At 40.0% G+C, this 19637-nt stretch overlaps 1 protein-coding gene across 13 annotated transcripts in view; it reads left to right on the top strand.

Annotated features, from left to right (window-relative positions):
• Window positions 1-19637, top strand: part of LOC109926406 (solute carrier family 28 member 3-like) — a 184823-nt gene that overhangs the window by 85006 nt on the left and 80180 nt on the right. For 11 of the 13 annotated variants that reach the window (XR_007261780.1, XR_007261779.1, XR_007261778.1 and 8 more), the window contains 3 exons: window positions 2735-2812; window positions 8163-8243; window positions 13336-13416. Coding sequence is in view for 9 of the 13 variants with exons in the window: in XM_048595195.1 (XP_048451152.1) it covers window positions 2735-2812; window positions 8163-8243; window positions 13336-13416 (240 nt within the window). In the remaining 4 variants the exon portion in view is untranslated. The remainder of the gene's footprint in view (window positions 1-2734; window positions 2813-8162; window positions 8244-13335; window positions 13417-19637) is intronic. The other 2 variants (XM_048595196.1, XM_048595193.1) reach the window with 1 other exon arrangement.

Here is a 19637-nt window from a genome sequence, read left to right as displayed (position 1 = left end):
TACCTGTATCTACCATTTCCTCTGGCAGTTCATTCCATTTACGATCCACTCTTTGTGTGAAAGAGTTGCCTGTCAGGTATCTTTTAAATCTTTCTCCTTTCACTTTAAAAATATGCTCCCAAGTTTTGAATTCCCACACTCTAGGGAAAGGACCTTTGCTATTCACCTATTTAAGACCCTAGTTTTATATCCAGGCTTCAGCTGACAGTGGCAAGTAACATTTGATTCACACAAATACCAGGCAGTGACCATCTCTAATACGAGACAATCTAACCCATTGTCCCTTGACATTCAGTAGCATTACCATCATTGAGTCCCCCACTATATTAACAGTATAGAGATTACCATTGACCAGAAACTGAACTGGACTCACCATTTAAGTACAATAGTTACAGAGCAAGTAAGGGGAATACTCTAGTGAGTAACTCATCACCTGACTCCCCAAAGCCTTTCTGCCATTGCAAGACCTAAGTCATGAATGTAATGGAATACTCCCCACTTGCATGGATGCATGCAGCGCCAATAGTACTCAAGAAGATTGACACTACCCCAGACAATGCAGCTGCTTGATTGGCACCATATCCACTACCATCCACCTACTGCAGAACGACACTCAGTAGCAACAGTGTGTACAACTTACAAGGTGCACCGTAGAAATTTGCCCCACTCCATAGACACATTCCAAATCAATGACCAGTTCTATTTAGCAGGACAAGGCCGGCAGAAACATGGGAACACCACTACCTGCAAGTTCCCCCTCCAGGTCACTCACCATCCTGACTTGAAATATATAGCTGTTACTTTAGTGTTCTTTGGTCAAAATCCCTGAATTCCACGAACTGCAACGGTTTAAGAAGGCAGCTTATTACTACCTTTTCTGGGGCAACTAGGGATGTACAATAAATGCTGGCTAGCCAGCAACACCCATGTCCCATAAGAGAATAGAAAAAAAATTCCAGAAATTCATTGTACAAAGCGTTGGTGATCAGTAGATTATTCCAGTCTACATGTAGATTAACATTGCTGTGTTACCTTTGTTTACGTGCACTTCTAATTTCCTGAAGCACCATCTGTGGAAATAGCAGTGGGACAAGGACCTGATGTCAGCATTTGTCTTCCAAGTAAAAGTGTGCTTGCTGTTGCCTGTCAACCAGCCAGCCCAGACCATTGGTATTTATACCAAACTAGTAGAAGCAAAAGCCAAATGTGGGGCCAGATTTGGCTGAGGTCAAACTGCAAGGTCACCTGTATTGTCACTCAGTGAAAATGCAGCCTTGCATTAGTCATCTGCCAGTATTATTGTAGTTATATGTTAGAAAATCAGGACAAGTGAAGGTATGTATGTTGATAAGTTGACTTTTGTATGAAGTATTGAATGGTTTATCGTTTGATTTACAAAGTTGGTTTGAAATATTTGTTTTGAGGCTTTTAGCATTGTGGCTAAAAGGATGTTGTGTTTGTCATTAATGGAGAAGGGAAGGTAAAATAAAGTCTAGGACAGGCAGGAAGTGGAGATGGAGGTTTTATTCTCTGGTACTTGAGTTAAATGAATCAATCTTAGTCAAATTGACCAGAAAAGGGATGTCTTGTGTGTCTCCTTCTTTTGTTGCTCCTCCTCGGGTGGAACAATATCCTGATAACCAGGCCTGTGCCCTTTTGATAGAAAAGCTATGCAGCAGAGTACAGTGATTCTTTACATAAGCCCTGGAAAGCACTGCATGGTTTTTCCACGGGGAACAGAAGAAATCTTAAACACCTCAGTCGTCTTCCCGATCACATTTGTAAAACAATATGACTTTGTCTTTATGTATGTTGCCCACATGCACTTGGGTTGTACACGAAAGTCATCAGTGAGGTATCAGATAGGCCTAGTCACTCAGTAGCCACTCTCTGATTTGTCATGACGATATAATGGACACATGCACCCGGATGGGTGCCAATACACCAGCGCGTAAAAAGTTTAGCACCATTCAAGACAAAGCCCATTTGATTGCACCTGGTTTTTCACCTTCAATAGTCAGTCCTTCCACTACTGATGAACAGTGGCACAAGTGTATGCCATCTAGAAGATGCACTGTATCAACTCACTAAAGATCCTTCAGTAGCATTTTCCAAACCCACAAGCCTTACTACCTAGAAGTACAAGGCCAGCAGAAACATGGGAACACCATCACTTGCATGTTTCCCTCCAAACCTCAAGTCATCTTCACTTTGAACTATATTGCTGTTCCTTCACTGTTGGATCAAAACCTGGAAGTCGCTCCCTAATAGCACTACAGATGTATCTACACTACATGGACAGTAGTGATTCAAGAAGTTAGTTCATCATGAGTTTTTTGAGGGCAATTAGGGATGGGGAATAAGTACTGCTCAACAAGTGATGCCCAACGCAATGAATGAATAAAACCATCCCTAAATTTTTTAGCAAGCTTTTGTTCATCTTTCTGTAATATTTCTTTGGTTCACTATCCAAATTTTGATTCCCTCTGTGAAGCAACTTCAAACATTCCCAACAATAAAGCCGCTACATAACTGCAAAGTTTTGTTGATTTACACAATGCATTTGTAAGCAAACAAAGAAGTTTCTAAGTGTTCATTGGTTATGGTGGTGTTCTCCAAAACAGTTTTAATAATGCCATCTGTAGTAAATATGCTTTACTTTTATTTTATTGTGAGGCTTGATTATTTAAAGCTTATAAACAAACCATTATACAACTTTATTATTATTTTACAGATTTTCTTAAACTATGCAGACGCTGGTTCAAAATTTTTATTTGGTGCAACATACACGGACCACTTTTTTGCATTTAAGGTCAGTTTAATATATATCTTGGATTTTATGATGCCTCATAATGTACATGATGATACAGTTTAAATGCTAACATTCTAGAAGGCCAAAAGAACACAGTAAGTGAGAGCAGTAGACCACATGGCCTGTTAAGCCTCTTCCACATTCATCACTTTAATAGGAACATAGAAATAGGAGTGGGCTATTGAGCCTAGTAAGCCTGCTCCACTATTCATATAAATCATGGCTAAGTATTCACCTTGATCTACTTTCCCTCACAAGCCCTCCATCCCTTGATGATTTCTGTCTTTATTAACATGCTCAACGATTGAGCTTCCACAAGTTCTGAGGTAGAGAATTACAAAGATTTACCATCCTCAGTGAAGAAATTCCTCCTTGTCTTTGTTGTTCTGCACTTTAATGATAATAATCTGAGATTATATTGCTTGGTTCTCGATTCACCAGCAAGGAGAAACAGGTTATCTATGTAACCTTTTCAAAATCTGTGTAAACTTTATAAGCTTCAAACAGGTCCAGTTTTCTCAGTTTCTCTCCCTTAGACAATTCAACAATCCCTAGGATATGTCTGGTGAACTCCATTTCACCATTGACATCTCCTTGCAACCTTCTCGCAACTTACATTCCCACCCAACGTTGTGTCATTAATAATTGGGAAATATTACAACTGGTGCTCATTTTCAAATCATCTATATAGATTGTGAACAGCTGTGAACCTAGTGTTGATCATTGTAGTACCCCATTAGTGACTGCATGTTATCCTCAAAACCACCTGTTTATTTCTACTATAATAAAGGGCCCTGGGAATTGTTGCTGAACAAAGAGACCTAGGGGGTGCATGTCCATTGTTCCTTGAAAGTAGAGTCATGAGTGACAGGGTGGTGAAGAAGGCATTTGGCATGCTTACTTTCATCGGTCAGAACATTGAGTATAGGAGATGGGGTGTCATGTTGCGGCTGTACAGAGCATTGGTGAGATCTCCATTAAAATACTGCATACAATTCTGTTCACCTTTCTATAGGAAAGATGTTAAACTTGAGAGGGTGCAGAAAAGATATATAAGGATGTTGCTGGGACTTGAATTTGAGTTATAGGGAGAGGCTGAATAGGCTGAGGCTTTTTTCCCTGGAGCCTTGGAGGCTGAGGGGTGACCTTGTGGAGGTTTATAAAATGGAGAGGGGCATTGATAGGGTGAATAGCCAAGATCTTTTTCTGAGGGTGAGGGCATCTAAAACTTGAGGACATAGGTTTAAAGTGAGAAGGGAAGATTTAAAAGGGATCTGAGGGGTAGCTTTTTCATGCAGAGGGTAGTGCATGTATGGAACAAGCTGCCAGAAGTGGTGGAACCAAGCACAGTTACAACATTTATTAGACATCTGGATTGGTAAATGAATAGGAAGGGTTTAGAGGGATATGGACCAAATGCTGGCAAATGGGATTAGGCCAGAATGGGATGTCTGGTCGCCATGGATAAGTTGGACCAAAGGGTCTGTTTCTGTGGGAGAACTCTGACTCTACAGTGGATACTAGAGATCTGAAATAAAAAGGAAATGCTGAAGAAGCTCAGCAGGTTTGGCAGTATCTGTGTAGATGGAAACAGGGTTAACGTTTTGGGTCTGATATGTCTCTTCTTCAGAATGCATTTACAATACTTTATGTTTGGTTTGGTAGGTGAAATTGAATATCTGCCAGAAATACTCAGCAATCAATGGACTTGTCAAATTGAGAAACTGAAATAAATTAGTATTAATAAAGATTCAGTACTCAAAATTGAATTGGGTTGTAGGTTCATAAACCCTCTAAACCAAATGAACTACATCCCAGAGTGTTGAAGGAGCTGGAACAAACTTATTCTTACTCTTGACTTTCTGTCTCATAACTATTTCTCAATCCAAGCAAGTTTATTACCCTAATCCCACATTCACTTATTACATCCTTTATAATGTTTTTATTTTCCCCATTACTGACATTAAACTAAAATATTGTAGTTCTTCATACTCCTTGTCCTTCCCTTATTAAGTAGTGGTGTTACATTTGTGAATTAACATTTAGCAGGAAACTTTTTAGCATGAATAGAAGGTTGAAAAATAACCACCAACAAATTCACTATCTCCGTAACCAGCTCCTTGAGCACTGTTGGATATAGTTCTTTTGGTCCAGGGATTTATCAGCCTTCAACTTTTTTGTATACTGCCTGTTTTTCAACACTAATTTCTTTCAGGTTTTCAGTCTCGTAAGTCGCTTAAGTTTTTAGTCTGTTAGGATTCTCTAATTTTTTTTTCTTTGCTGCTATTACTTATGTTCCTTACTCTTTTTGATATTTGACTGTGTCTTTTATTTCTGTTATGTAATCTGTGTCTTCTACTGTGAAGAAAGACATGAAACATTTGTTCAACATCTCACCATTTTCTCATTCCCTGTGATAATTTTTCCTACCTCTTTTTATAGCGGATCAACGTTTCTCTCTTTGCTGTTATATACTTCTATGAGATCTTACAATGTACTTTTTTATACTTTTAGCTAATTCACTCTCATTCTGTTTTTTTTGTTCTATTCAACTTTTTTGGTGGCTCTCTGCTGGTTTCTAAAATATTCCGGACTCTTAGATTTTTGTACCATTCTTTGCAAAATTATAAGTTTCTTCTTTTAACTAAATACTATTCTTAACCTCCTGAGGGGACCACAGATGGTTTCCTTCTTGCTGAGTTTTTGTTTCTCCGTGAAATTTTTGGAACATTTTGTATTGTTTCTTTAAATGTTTCCTGCAGTTTATTTTCCACAATACCTGTTAATCTATTCACCCAATAATTCCTAGTCCAGTGCAACCCTTTTACTTATATAATTTAGTATGTTTACATTAAATATTTATTGTTTTTCAGGGCAGCACTTAAACACTACAAGTGCAACCAATCTGCACTTTCTTCTTATGCTATAAATTGATACATTGTCTTTCCAAGTTTGGTTTCTTGCATGGCAGTCCTGATTTAATGCACGATGAAAAGTTTTGACTTCATTTTTTATTTGCTAATGTTTGAGTTAAATATTCTTGTTTATAGTTGTTTGATAGCATAGATCTTGAGTATTGCTGATAAAAGACATATTTTGTTGAAGCCTCTGTATGCTTTAGCACATTATCAGAAATACTAATGTAAAAGGGAGAAAACATTTTTCTGTATGAGAAGATAGTGATTATTGGTTGGCAAGTAGACTCAATTGGTAGAGATGTTGCATCGGAGAATGCAACAGTTAGATGATTACTGACAGGTAACTACCAAACTCGTTTAAATTCAAACCAGGCAGACTGGCTGTGATTTGTCAAGACGTTGTCCTGAGAATGCCTGTTCCCTATTTTGTTACGTTGAAGCAAGCACAATGTCAGTACACATTCTTTCTGTTTCCAGAACTTGGCCCTGTGTCCTGCAGTATATAGCTCCATGTGCACAAACAAGCCATGCTACAAGTCCGACTGGTAATCTTACCTTCATTGTCAGTGTAATTCTGAACACACTCAAAACTTATTTATCAAATTCATGGAATCACATCTCATGTTGGACACTGTGTTTTGTGTTTTGCTCAAATGGGCAGATTAGGTGTGGCCAGTACCTTGCTTTTTGAGAATAGCTGAAGGGACATTCTGTATGATACAATCTGCTAGTCTTTGAGTAGTGCAGCCTATATTCATCCTGACACTGAAATTTATATATCACATTACTGATTTATCTTTTTGGCTTGCTGGCAGCTTTCTGTTAGTGGCAAACACTACTCATGTTGCTTGTGCGTAGTAGTAATGTGAAACAGCTAGCTTTGCCTCTTGGTTGCACTTTTGAGGTACTTTAGTATTCCATCCAAATTAGACTGGGCACTTTTCAGGACCTAAAGTAGTAGTATTAAGCCCGTTCAAGAGTTTGCATGATATACAGCGAGATTTGTTTGAATTCAGGAAGCCGTTGTCTCACAGGATGGATTTTTTAATGTGCCTTATTTTAGCATCATGCTTGCATAGTGTGCAGTTGACTCAGGACCTGTTTATAAAATGGGCCATAAAACCAATCTTATGGCATGTAGAACTATAGGGGTCCCTGCACATATTCATCAGTGAAGGTAGCCTTGTGGTAGACAGTAATGGGGAATCCTTGGGCAGTGTTCTTGTTATTATTTACAATTGCACTATGCCACTTTTGAGCATAATATGTAATGATCACTATATTCTAGCGAATCTCTTACTATGACATTTTCAATCAACCCTGCCTCATGATATAATTGAGATCTACGACAGCTTTATCCCTTGTCAGTTCTAGGACACGTTGCTCCAGGAAACTGACGTAAACACTTTCTACAAACTCATTTTCTGATCATACTTGCTAATTTTTTTCATTCTGTGTTTATTAAGATTAAATTCTTCCATAATTAGAACATTACCTTTGTTGCATAATCCAATAATTTCTTAGTTAATGCTCTGGCCAATGGTAAAACTATTGTCAGGGGTCCATAAACTACTCCCTGCTGCACAGTGTTTTCTGATTCTTTCTATTCCTAATTTCCACTAATACTGATACTGCTTCATGATCTCTAACACCAAATCTTTTCTCATTAACGTCCTTATGTCATTCTTTACTATTAGGGCTACACCTCCTTCTTTGCCCTTCTGTATCTCTTTCTGAGATATTGGACACTATGGAATATTTATCTCCCAATCAGGATCACTTTGAACCATAACTCTAAGAGTGATTTTATTTGTTCCACAAGTTCATCTTTCGTATTGTAGATGCTTCATGCATTCAACTAAGAAATCTTTAAGTTTTTTTAAAACTTTTGTTCCCTGCAATGACCTTATTTGTTGATGCACAATTTATGTTAATCTCTGTGTTGCTTCCTATCTTACTCTGTTTGGCTTCACCCACATTACGAAACAGTTCAGTGGCCTCAACCTTATCCTTTGGATTTGTAAATCACTTCCTCACTACATACTATATCCCCATACCTGTCTGATTCACAATATAGCCTGCTGTCCTTGACTATTGACCAGGTTCAAAGTTCTCCATGACCTAAGGATTGTGTTTGCCTGCTGGCACAAAGCATCCAGGAAGCTCACCCCTTCATGATGTCCCTTAATGTTTTCAACTAAGATTCCAGATCAGCTGCTCTGAGCTGAAGTTGCACAAGCTGCAGGTATGGTTCTAAAGAATTGCAGTGCATTCCACAGATTCCCACATGCTGCGTTCATGATGCACCAGAATCCTTACCATGTCTGCCTAGCATTATTTATTTAATTAATTAGTTGCTAATTTACATAGTTAAAGTTTAATGTAGCCAAAGTGTAATGTACCAAATGCACTTTCCTTTATTTTTTCATTAGGTTTTACCAATAGTGATTTTCTTCAGCACAACAATTTCCATATTGTATTTTCTTGGATTTGTACAATGGCTCATTTTGAAGGTATGCAAATTAATACATTCTTTAATAATTTTAAAATTTGGCAATTTACCCACACTAGACTCCTATGCATTAGGGTGGGCTGATGGCAGGTCATTTATCAGTGTAGATAATCTCAACATGGGAAGAACCATAATGGAGGTTTTCGATATATCTGCTAGACCTTGTGGCTTACAGTTTAGTGCATTTTTTTACAAATAAGGAAATGAGTTGAAACATTTTGTTAAAGCTTTTTCACTTTATGGTTTCTTTTGCATATGCCATCTTCAGATGTAAGCACACTACCACATCTTGAGGATACCTGACAAATGTAAAGAAGACCTTGTGCCTGAAATCTTTATACCTTTTTCTCTCCTTTGCACCTGGATCTCATGGTCTTATTCAAGTTATTGCATGAAATGTGCCGGAAGGTTTGTCCCCTCCACCAAATCACACGCCAGTTTTCTGCCTTTCTACAATCTTCAAACAGAATCTAGATACCACTACATCACTATATTTCAATCCTTTGCAAACTTTGAACTTAAGCTTTGATATGATTATGTTTCACAATACAGCTATTCAGTACTGTGACAAAGAAGATTATAATTTAAGTGATTGAACAAATGGAGGAATTATATTCAATTCTTCATTATCCTCATGATAACAATAGTTAAAAAGTAAATGCCAATGGTAAGTTTACGAAAACTATATGACATACTCTGCATTATGGATCATTAATTACCTGTAGTCCTCCACTGGCCTTAAACAAATTAAAAATGATTTTTTTTTGTTCTAAAAGCCTTCTATGATAAAAGAATCCTCTTTGGAAGCGTAACATAAATTGTGCAATCAAAATTTCCCTTAAATAATTTTATCATGTTAAAGGAGGAACTAAAAGCAAATCACATGTTTTACCTGAGTGATTGAGATACCGTTTATCTATTTTATGGTCATTAGTTGGGAATTATTATGGATCATCTTTCTGACAGTTTCCTTTATCTCAGATCATTGAATCATAGAATCTCTACAGTGTGGAAGCAGGCCATTCAGCCTTCGAGTCCACACTGACCCTCCTAAGCACATCCCAACCAGACCTCCTGCCCCATCCCTGTAACCCTACATTTCCCATGGCTAATCCACCTAATCTGCACATTGTTGGACTGTGGGAGGAAACCAGAGCACCTGGAGGAAATCCACGCAGACATGGGAAGAATGTGCAAATTCTACATAGACAGTCGCCCTAGGGTGGAATTGAACCTGGGTGCCTAGTGCTGTAAGGTCACCATGCCACTCAAATTTCAAAAAGATCTTTATTGCTACATTCAGACATCAACTTTTATGTGGAAGGTACATCACAGAAAGGCACCATGCAAAAATATGAAATGAGCTACACCTTAATCATATCCTGTTCTAATTGTACTGAATGAAAATGCTGTCAAAGAGATGACTAGACCACTCTTTTCAACAGCACAATAAAAAGGAGCTGTTCAGAATTCGCTTTAACTTCTGACTGATTCTGATAAAGATAATCCATGGTGAGGACATCAGCCGCAATGACAGTTATGTGCTATTGCCTGTCTTGTAATTGCCAAATCTTTGTGACACTTCCATTTTTTTAAGGCTATGGATACACTTTGGTCTCATTGTTTTCCGATCAGATTGTTTGTTGTTGGTTTGTTTGTTAATTGATTTGAAGTTCACTTTTAACAATCACATATTGGAGACCATCATAGATGAAAACTAGAATGTAACTGAATCTTGACTGAGGGAGTGTTGCTTCAATGTGCACAGTTATCTCTATTATGTATATCACATATAGTCTATCAAATGGTAAAATAATTTTTGTTTTTAACTCTGACATTCATATCAGATCAACATGAACTTAACATCTAAAATCTCTCTCGTAGTAACCAAAAAGCTCTACCAAATAATATAATTTTTTAAATAGCATTATTGAGCAGGTGATAGCCTAGTGGTACTATCACTAGGCTATTAATCCTGAAACTCAGCTAAAGTTCTGGCGATCCTGGTTTGAATCTCACCAGGGAGATGGTGGAATTTGAATTCAATAAAAACTATCTGGAATTAAGAATCTTATGACCATGAAACCATTGTTGATTGTCAGAAAACCCCATCCGGCTCAGGAAGGAAATCTCTTATCCACACCTGGTCTGGCCTACATGCAACTGCAGCCCCACAGCACTATGATTGACTGTCAGCTACCCTTTGAAATGGCTTAGCAAGCCACTCTGTTGTATCAGTCACTACAAAGTCTCAACAAAGAAATGAAACCAGACAGCTCATCTGGCATCAAGCTGGGCATTACAAAATTCAGCAGCAAAAACAGCCATGTTGATCCTGAAAATTCCTCCTTACAGACTGGGGGCTAGTGCCAAAATTGGGAGAGCTGTCTCACAGACTAATCAAGCAAACACCCTGACATAGTAATACTCATGGAATCATACTGTACAAAGTCCCAGAACCAAAGTTACCATCCCTGGATATGTCCTGTCTCACCAGCAGGTCGGACACAACAGATGTGGTGGCATAATAGTATACCGTCAGAGGGGTGTTGCCCTGTCAATCTTCAACATTGACTCAGGACCCCATGAGGTCTCGTGGCTTAAGGTTAGACACGGGCATGCAAATCTCCTGCTGCTTACCATATTGAACACTTGGAAGAAGCACTGAGGGTGACAAGGATGCAAAATGTACTCTGGATGGGGGAGTTCAATATCCAGCATCAAGAATGACTCAGCAGCAGCACTACTGGTTGAGCTGGTCAGGTCCTAAACGACATAGCTGCTAGACTGTGTCTGTAGTAGGTGATGTGGGAATCAACAAGAGGGGAAAACATGCTTGATCTCATCCTTACCAATCTGCCTGCTGCAGTGGCATCTGTCCATGACAATACTGGCAAGAATGACCATCTCACAGTCCTTGTGGAGCTGAAGTTCCCCTTCACATTGAGAATACCCTCCATCGTGTTGTGTGGCACTGTCACCATGCTAAATTGGAAAGACATCATACAGATCTAGCTACTCAAGACTGGGCATCCATGAGACACTCTGAGCAATCAACAGCAGCAGAACCTGCAACCTCATTTTGAGCATATCCCCCACTCAACCGTTGCCATCAAGCCAGGAGGTCCACCTAAGTTCAATGGAGAGTGCAGGATGACATGCCAGGAGCAGCACCAGGCATACTAAAACTGAACTGTCAACCTGGTGAAGATACCAAACATGACTACTTGCGTGTGAAACAGCATAGCAGTAAGACATAGACAAAGCTAAGTAATTCCACAATCAATGGATCAGATCTAAGCTCTGCATTCCTGCTACATTCAGTTATGAATGGTGGTGGACAATTAAACAACTCACTGAGGAAGCTGCTGCACAAATATCCTCCTCCTTGATGATGGAAGAGCCCAGCACATCAGTGCAAAATAATAAGGTTGAAGCATTTGCAGCAATCTTCAGCCAGGAGTGGCGAGTGGATGATCCATCTTGACCTTACCCACTGGTCACCAGCATCTCAGATACCAGTCTTGAGACAGTTCCATTCACTGCATGTGATATCAAGAAATGGTTGGAGGCACTGGTTACTGCAAAGCCAGTGGGCCACAACAACTTTCTGGCAATTGTGCTGAAGACTCATACTCCAGAACTTGCCGCTCCCCTCGCCAAGCTCTTCCAGTTCAGTTACAACACTGGTATCTATCCAACAATGTGGAAAATTGCCCAGTTATGTCCTGTATGCTAAAAGCAGGACAAATTCAACCTGGCTGATTACTGACCCATCGTTCTACTCTCAATCCTCAGCAAAGAGATGGAAAGTATCATCGACAGTGCTATCAAGTAGCACCTGCTTAGCAATAATCTGCTCACTGTTGCCCTGTTTGGCTTCTGCCAGGACCACTCAGTTCCTGACCTTGTTACAGCCTTGGTACAAACATGGACAAAAGAACTGAATGCCAGAGGTGAGGTGAGAGTAATACCACTTCACAAGTGCGGCATCCAGGAGCCCTAGAAAAACTAGAAACAATGTGTCAGGTAGCAAACTGTCTGCTGGTTGGAGTCATATTTGGCACCTAGGAAGATGGTTGTAGTTGTTGTAGGTCAGTCATCTCAACTCCAGGAGTTCCTCAGGGTAGTGTCCTAGGCTCAAACATCTCCAGCTACTTGATCAATGACCTTCCCTCCATCATAAAGTCAGAAGTGGGGATGTTTGCCAATGACTGCACAACTTTCAGCACCATTCACAACTCCTCAGATACCGAAGCAGTCCATGTTCAAAAGCAACAAGATCTGGACAATATCCAGCCTTGGTCTGATACATGGTCTGACCACCAGCCCTTGACATTCAATGGTGTTACCATCACTGAATCTCTGACAATCAACATCCTGGGGGTTACCATTAACCAGAAGCTCAACTGGACTTGCCCCATAATCACAATAGGTACAAGAGCTTTTCAGAAGCTTGTAATAGTGCAGTGACTAACTCAGCTCCTGACTCCCCAAAGCTTTTCCACTGTCACAAGTTAAGATTCTGGTAGAATACTCCCCACTTGCCTGGATAGGTGCAGGTCCAACAACACCCAAGAAGCTTGACATCATTCAGCATAAAACAGCCAACTTGATTGGCACCACAACCACAAGTATTCACGCCCTCCACCAACGAAGCTCAGTAGCAGCAGGGTGTACTGCCTACAAGATGCAGAAATTTACCAAAGATCCTTAGATACCGCCTTCCAAACCCATATCCATTTCCATCTAGAAGGACTAGTGCAGCAGATACCTGGGAACACCACTACCTGCACATGTCCCTCCAAGTCGCTCACCATCCTGCCTTTGAATAATATTGCCGTTCTTTCACTGTCGTTCGGTCAAAATCCTGGAGCTTCCTCCCTAACAGCATTGTGGATCAACCTACATCATGTGGATTTCAGCAGTTCAAGAAGGCACCTCACCACCACCTCCTCAAGGACAGCTAGACATGGGTAAAAATGGTGACCAGCTAGTGTCACTCATGTCACACAAGGAAATAAAAAACAAAGATGATTACATTCCTTTGTACCAAGTCTAGGAAATATTTTAGATTGTTTTCCATTTTTCAGATTGGCTGGATAATGCAAATTTCCATGGATACATCTCCCACAGAGTCATTGGTGGCAGCAGGCAACATATTTGTGGGACAGGTAAGTAATACTCAAATGAATAAGTCGTGTTAAGTTTGATTATCTTGCCAATTTAAGTATTGTAAGGTCAGTTCCTTTGCCTCTATTTGACACCAGGCATACAGGATGCAGTGGATTTGTGATTTATCTACAATGACCTAAACTTCCTTTTAATTCTAGTTCAGATCATCACTTCCCTTCCTCATTCCTGGCTCAAGTTGCTCCTGAGGGGGCTTTGCATCTCTAAATTTTATTGGAAACACAGCCGCTGCATGAGGCCCTGTCTTTGACTTGCTGCTTGCCATTCTCAGATCTGAAGTGGAGCTGGCACAGGTTTTTTGCTAACCTCTTCTGTTTCCCTAAAGTTTTAAGTAACCTGGCATATCAGGGGTAAATGATCCTCATAGACACCACATGGTGTGCTTATCCACATCTTATTTTGGTGTCTTCTAATTGCAATTGCCACTCCTCTCCAGGGAACAATTTCCATGCTATGACAATTGATCTAGCTTGAAGTTTCATGTGATATAATCCCTCATTGGAACACAAGAAGTTGTTTTCCTAATCATTTTGTCAGAACTAAGTTAAAGTTCTTAAGCATATTCAGCACATGGTGCGGTAGTGTGGGTTTCAAAGTCTTTAAAACTTTGCTTAGGTAAATATTGCATTGCCCACGATATTTTAGAATTTGTTAAAAGAGTTCCTCAAGTATCGGGGAAACTTATTTAAAATATTTATATAAATAAATATTTAGCTTTGTTTCTCTCTGCTCTCTTCCCATGCCTGAATGCCATACATCCAATTCTAGTTATCGCCATTCACTGCACCTAGTTATTATGCAGAGCAACTGGATTGTGCCTCTTTTCCCTGATGGTTTGATGACTCAAATCCGCCATGGAGGTTTGCCTTCAAGCACTGAACATCACAATCCTAGACATTTTGAAGAATTGATTTTCCACCTTTAACTTTCTCCTTCTGCCTCTTGGTCTGCTCTAGTCCCAAATCAACTACTCATGGTGTTCCAATAACCACCAGCCCCACACTATTAAAGAATACTTTGAGATTTCATATTTTATTTAAAATTTGCTTCTATAAATATTTTAATCCTCCATTAGGACAACTAACAAGTATATCAGGGGCAAGAATGCCTTCTAGGGCTAATGACTAGATTCTTTGGGAAGAAAATGGGATGGGTACCATTTTCAGGTTTATACATCGGCTTCCCCTATTTTTTGATATTTGCTGTGCCTTAGTGATCGAGCATGCCTGTACCCAAACCAAGAAAAATCTCCTCAACCTTCTTTATACTTCTTGAGTTGTGTCAGGAGTCTTCTGAATTTTGTGGGTGTCTGTAGAGATTCTGGAGTTGCACTATATTTTGCATTTTTGAGTGTTTCTCACTGATATCTACCACATGAAACTACATTGGACTGCCGCTATCCTTGTCAGAACATTTTTTTTTAAAAGGAAGATTTTGCCTTGTACTATGACTTTGGTGTTTTGTTAGAAGATCTCTTTCATGATAGGAACATTGAGATCTTTGAATGCCTTTTGCCATAACTTGGTGTTAACTTAAATTCCACTCAGAAGTGTCATTGTCCAGTCCTGTTGCCATATCATTTGATTTCCATTTACATAGTTTATCATCTGCTGTCCATTCCTCATCTAAACTATTTTACTGTCTTTAGACTCTGAGCTGAATTTTAAGTTGAGGTGCATTGGAAGTAGGGAAACTGCTAGCATATGGGAAACCCAGACATAAGTGCACCATAACTTTTGCTGGTGTTTTAACCCACTCAAATGATTTCTGGGGTTCTTGACCAATTTGTGTCTGTAGATCTGTTGAGTGACATGATTTCAACTCCAGCATTTAAGTGGACATTCTGAACGTGCAATTTAAAAGAATTTGGAGTTGAGAGGCAAAGAAAAGCAAGTGCCAGAATGGAATCCAGACAATGAAAGATTGCCCCTCATTTCAGAGTTGCTTCCCTGGATATGGTACTGGGAGCTTTCAAGACATGGAAAGATGTTCTGTTTCCTAGCAATGGAATTAAGAAGACAATTCTGGACACAATGCAGGAAGCAGTTCAACGACCTAAGTAGGGGAGGAAAATTGAGAACAATTCATAACATTCTGATGTATATCGACCAAATTCCTTGAATCTGCTTCTGAAGCTTACTATGGCATATCATTTCTCACACCTTAACTTGCTCAACTTACCTTACACTCATACTTTATTTATGCACTGTCTCATATTCCATCTTTCTGTCAAACTCTGAAACTTACCTTCATGCTTTTCCAAGGGGCTGGATAATTTGCTTTGAAATGGCAGTCAGGAATCAGACAATTTCTCAATGTTGTGATTCTACCTCTTGGATGGCCATGCCTGCACACCATATTTTCACTGGTAGAGTTGGAGACAGGCTAGAATTGCAATCATGGTCTGCTGAAGGAGGGTGAAGTTTCAATCTGTGGTACAAACTATATCAGGAGGGGAGGTGAATCATCTAGTTCCGGGCTTTTTATAAGGCCTGCCTACAGCGATATTCTTTTATTACTTTGCTGAATGGGAGAGTTTTCAGGAAGTGATTGTGAATGCTGATAAATGGTCAAGAGATGACTTTCAGTGCTTAAACAGGCAGTTAAAAACTTTTACTTGTGAGTACATACTTCTGTTAATATAACTGACAGCTGATACGTTATTTCCCTGTGAGAGTTCATATTAAGAACAGTTCCATAGAATCCTCCCAACCCATTCTAAGATATGTTGCTGGCTTTATATGCTTTCCTTGAAGACCTACCTTTGAAGACTTCACTGGAACAACCTTTTGCTGCTTCCATCCTTCAAATACCTGCACTTAACCAAATGGACATTTAGCAGCTTACAGCAAGTGAGCACAGCAGCCTTGCTCAGGTGTCAGTCCCCACTCTCAGACCTCAACCCTGCAAACCCTCACAACTTCCCTCTGACTGTACACTGAACTGAGGAGGCCGGCCTATGGCCTCTCCTTTATTCCATATCAAGACATGTGAATTCTTTAGCCATAGGAGAGCTCTCCGAGGATTGGAGAATAGCCAAAGTTGGTCATTTGTTTAAGAAGGGCAACAGGGATTGTCCAGGAACTTACAGGGTGGTGAGCCTTATGTCAGTGGTAGGGAAGTTATTGGAGAAGATTCTTAGGACTTACTGATATTCGGAGAAGTTATTAGCAATGGGCAGCATGGCTTTGTGTGGGCAAGATTGTGTCTGTCAAACTTGATTGAGTTCTTTGAGGAAGTGACAAAGAATGATGAGAGCAGGATTGTAGATGTTGCCTATATGGACTTTAGCAAGGTCGTTGACAAGGTCTCTCATGACAGACTGATACAGAACATGAAGTCAGATGGGCTCTATGGTGAGCTGGTTAGATGGATACAGAACTGGTTGGTCATAGAAGACAGAGCGTAGTGGTGGAAGAGTGTTTTCCAGATTGGAGATCTCTAACCAGAGGTGTTCTGCAGAGATATTTACTGGGATCCTTGTTGTTTGTAATATTTAAAAATGATTTGGAAGAGAATGTAGGTGGCCTGATTAGTAAGTTTGAGAATGATACAAAGATTGGGAGAGCTGTGGATAGTAAGGAGCTTTGCCAGAGGATAGAGCAGAACATAAATAGGCTAGAGACTTGGGCAGAGAAATGGCAGATGGGGTTTAATCCAGACAAATAAAGATCTAAAGCAGGACAGAAGTATACGGTAAATGGCAGAATCCTTAATAGCATCAACATATAGAGAGATCTAAGTGTACAGGTCCACAGTTCCCTGAAAGTGGCAATGTAAGTAGTTAGGGGTGGTCAGGGCATATTGGCATGCTTGCCTTCATCTGTCAAGGCATAGAGTATAAAAATTGGCAAGTCATGTTGCAACTGTTTAGAACTTTTGTTAAGCCACATTTAAAATATTGTGCACAGTTCTGGCTGCCACTCTACCAAAAGGATGTAGAGACTTTGGAGAGGGTACAGAACCAGTTTACCAGGGTTTTGTCTGGTTTGGAGCACATTAGCTATGAGCAGAGATTAGACAAATTTGGTTTGTTTACCCTTGAACGTCAAAGGATAAAAGGCGACCTGGTACAACTTTATAAGATTGAGTGGCATGGATAGAATGGTCAGTCAGAGACTTTTTGCCAGGGTAGAAATATCAATTTCTAGGGGACATAGGTTTAAGGTAAAAGGGGGTAAGTTTAAAGAGATCATAGAATTCCTATAGTACGGAAGCAGACCATTTGGCCCATCGAGTCCACGGTGACCTTCCAAAGAACATCCCACCCAGACCCCCACCCTATCCCTATAATTCTGCATTTCCCATGGCTAATCCATCTACCCTGCATATCTCTGGACACTATGAGCAATTTAGCATGGCTAATCTACCTAACTTGGACATCTTTGGACTGTGGGAGGAAACCAGAGGAAACCCACGCAGACATGGGGAGAATGTGTAAACTCCACGCAGACAATCCCCCAACAGTGGAATCAAACCCTTGTCCCTTATACTGTGAATTGGCAGTGCTAGCCACTGTGCCACTATCAGTTACTGATGTGAGAGGCAGGTTTTGTTTACACAGATGGTGGTAAATGCATTGAATATGCTGCTGGAAGATGTGGTGGAAGTGGATGTAATTGTAAAGTTTAAGATGCATCTTGACAGATATATGGATAGACAGGGAATAGAAGGATATGGACCGCGTAGAGGCAAAAGGTGTTTAGTTTAGAAAGGCATCATGTGTCGTTGCAGTCTTGGGCTGAAGGGCCTGTTCCTGTGCTGTACTGTTTTTTTTTGCTCAAATCCCTTGAAGAGCTTTAATTATTACAAAGTCTGAACACATATCACTACCACTCATACAGGAATAGTGGGGCCCTCAGCCCTCTACAGGGTGAATCCAACACTGATGTGTGAGACTCACCTTCACCATCATGGCATCCTGATAAGTGACCTGATGTGAGATAAGAACATAAGAAATTGGAACAGGAGTAGACCATTTGGCAAATCAAGTCTGCTCTGCCATTCAATAAGATCATGGCTGATCTCTTTGTGGACTCAGCTCCACTTAGTTACTCGCTCACCATAACCCTTAATTCCTCTACAGTTCAAAACCCTATCTATTGCCTTACTAACATTCAACAAGGTAGGCTCAACTGCTTCCCTGGGCATGGAATTCCACAGATTCACAACTGTTTTGGTTAAGAAGTTCCTCCTCAGCTCAGTCCTAAATCTTCTCCTCCTTATTTTGAGGCTATGCTACCTAGTTCTAATTTTACCTGCCAGTGTAAACCTCCCTGATTCTTTATTATTTATTCCCTTCATAATTTTATATATTTCTGTAAGATCCCCTCTCATTCTTCTAAATTCCAATGAGTATGGTTCCAGTCTACTCAATCTCTCCTCATAAGGCAATCCTCTCAATTCCAGAATCAAACTAATGAACCTCCTCTGCACCCCTTCCAGTGCCAGTACATCCTTTCTCAAGTGAGGACACCAAAACTGTACACAGTACTCCAGGTGTGACCCCACCAGCCCCTATACAGTTGCAGCATTATCTGTCTATTTTTAATCTCCAACCCTCTGGCAGTGAAGGACAATATTCCATTTGCCTTCCTAATTACCTGCTGCAGCTGTAAACCAACCTCTTGTGATTCATGCACACGGATACCCAGGTCTATCTACACAGCAAGATACAACAATTTTCCACCATTTAAATAGTAGTCAATTTTGCTGTAATTCCTGTAATGAATGACCTCACATTTACCAACATTGTACTCCATCTGCCTGACCCTTGCCCATTCACTTAATCTATCTATATCCCTCTGCAGACTTTCAGTTTCCTCTGCACACTTTTCTCTACCACTCATTTTAGTGTCATCTGCAAACTTTAACACACTACACTTGGTCCCCAACTCTAAATCATCTATGTAAATTGTAAACAATTGTGGTCCTAACACTGATCTCTGAGATATACCACTAGTAACTGATTGTGAACCAGAAAAACACCTATTAATCCCCACTCTTTGCCTTCTGTTAGTTAACCAAAATATGCTAATACATTACCCATAAATCTGTGCACCTTATGCAGTAGCCTTTTGTGCGGCATTTTGTCGAATGCCTTCTGGAAGTCCACATATACACATTGACTGGTTCCCCATTGTCCACCACACTCAGAATATCCTCAAAGAATTACAGTAAGTTAGTTAAGCATGACCTGCGT

The sequence above is a fragment of the Rhincodon typus genome, chromosome 3, assembly GCF_021869965.1.
Source record: "Rhincodon typus isolate 14 chromosome 3, sRhiTyp1.1, whole genome shotgun sequence".
NCBI lineage: Eukaryota > Metazoa > Chordata > Chondrichthyes > Orectolobiformes > Rhincodontidae > Rhincodon > Rhincodon typus.
The sequence above is the reverse complement of the archived record's forward strand: the minus strand, read 5'-3'. Positions and strand labels throughout refer to the sequence as shown.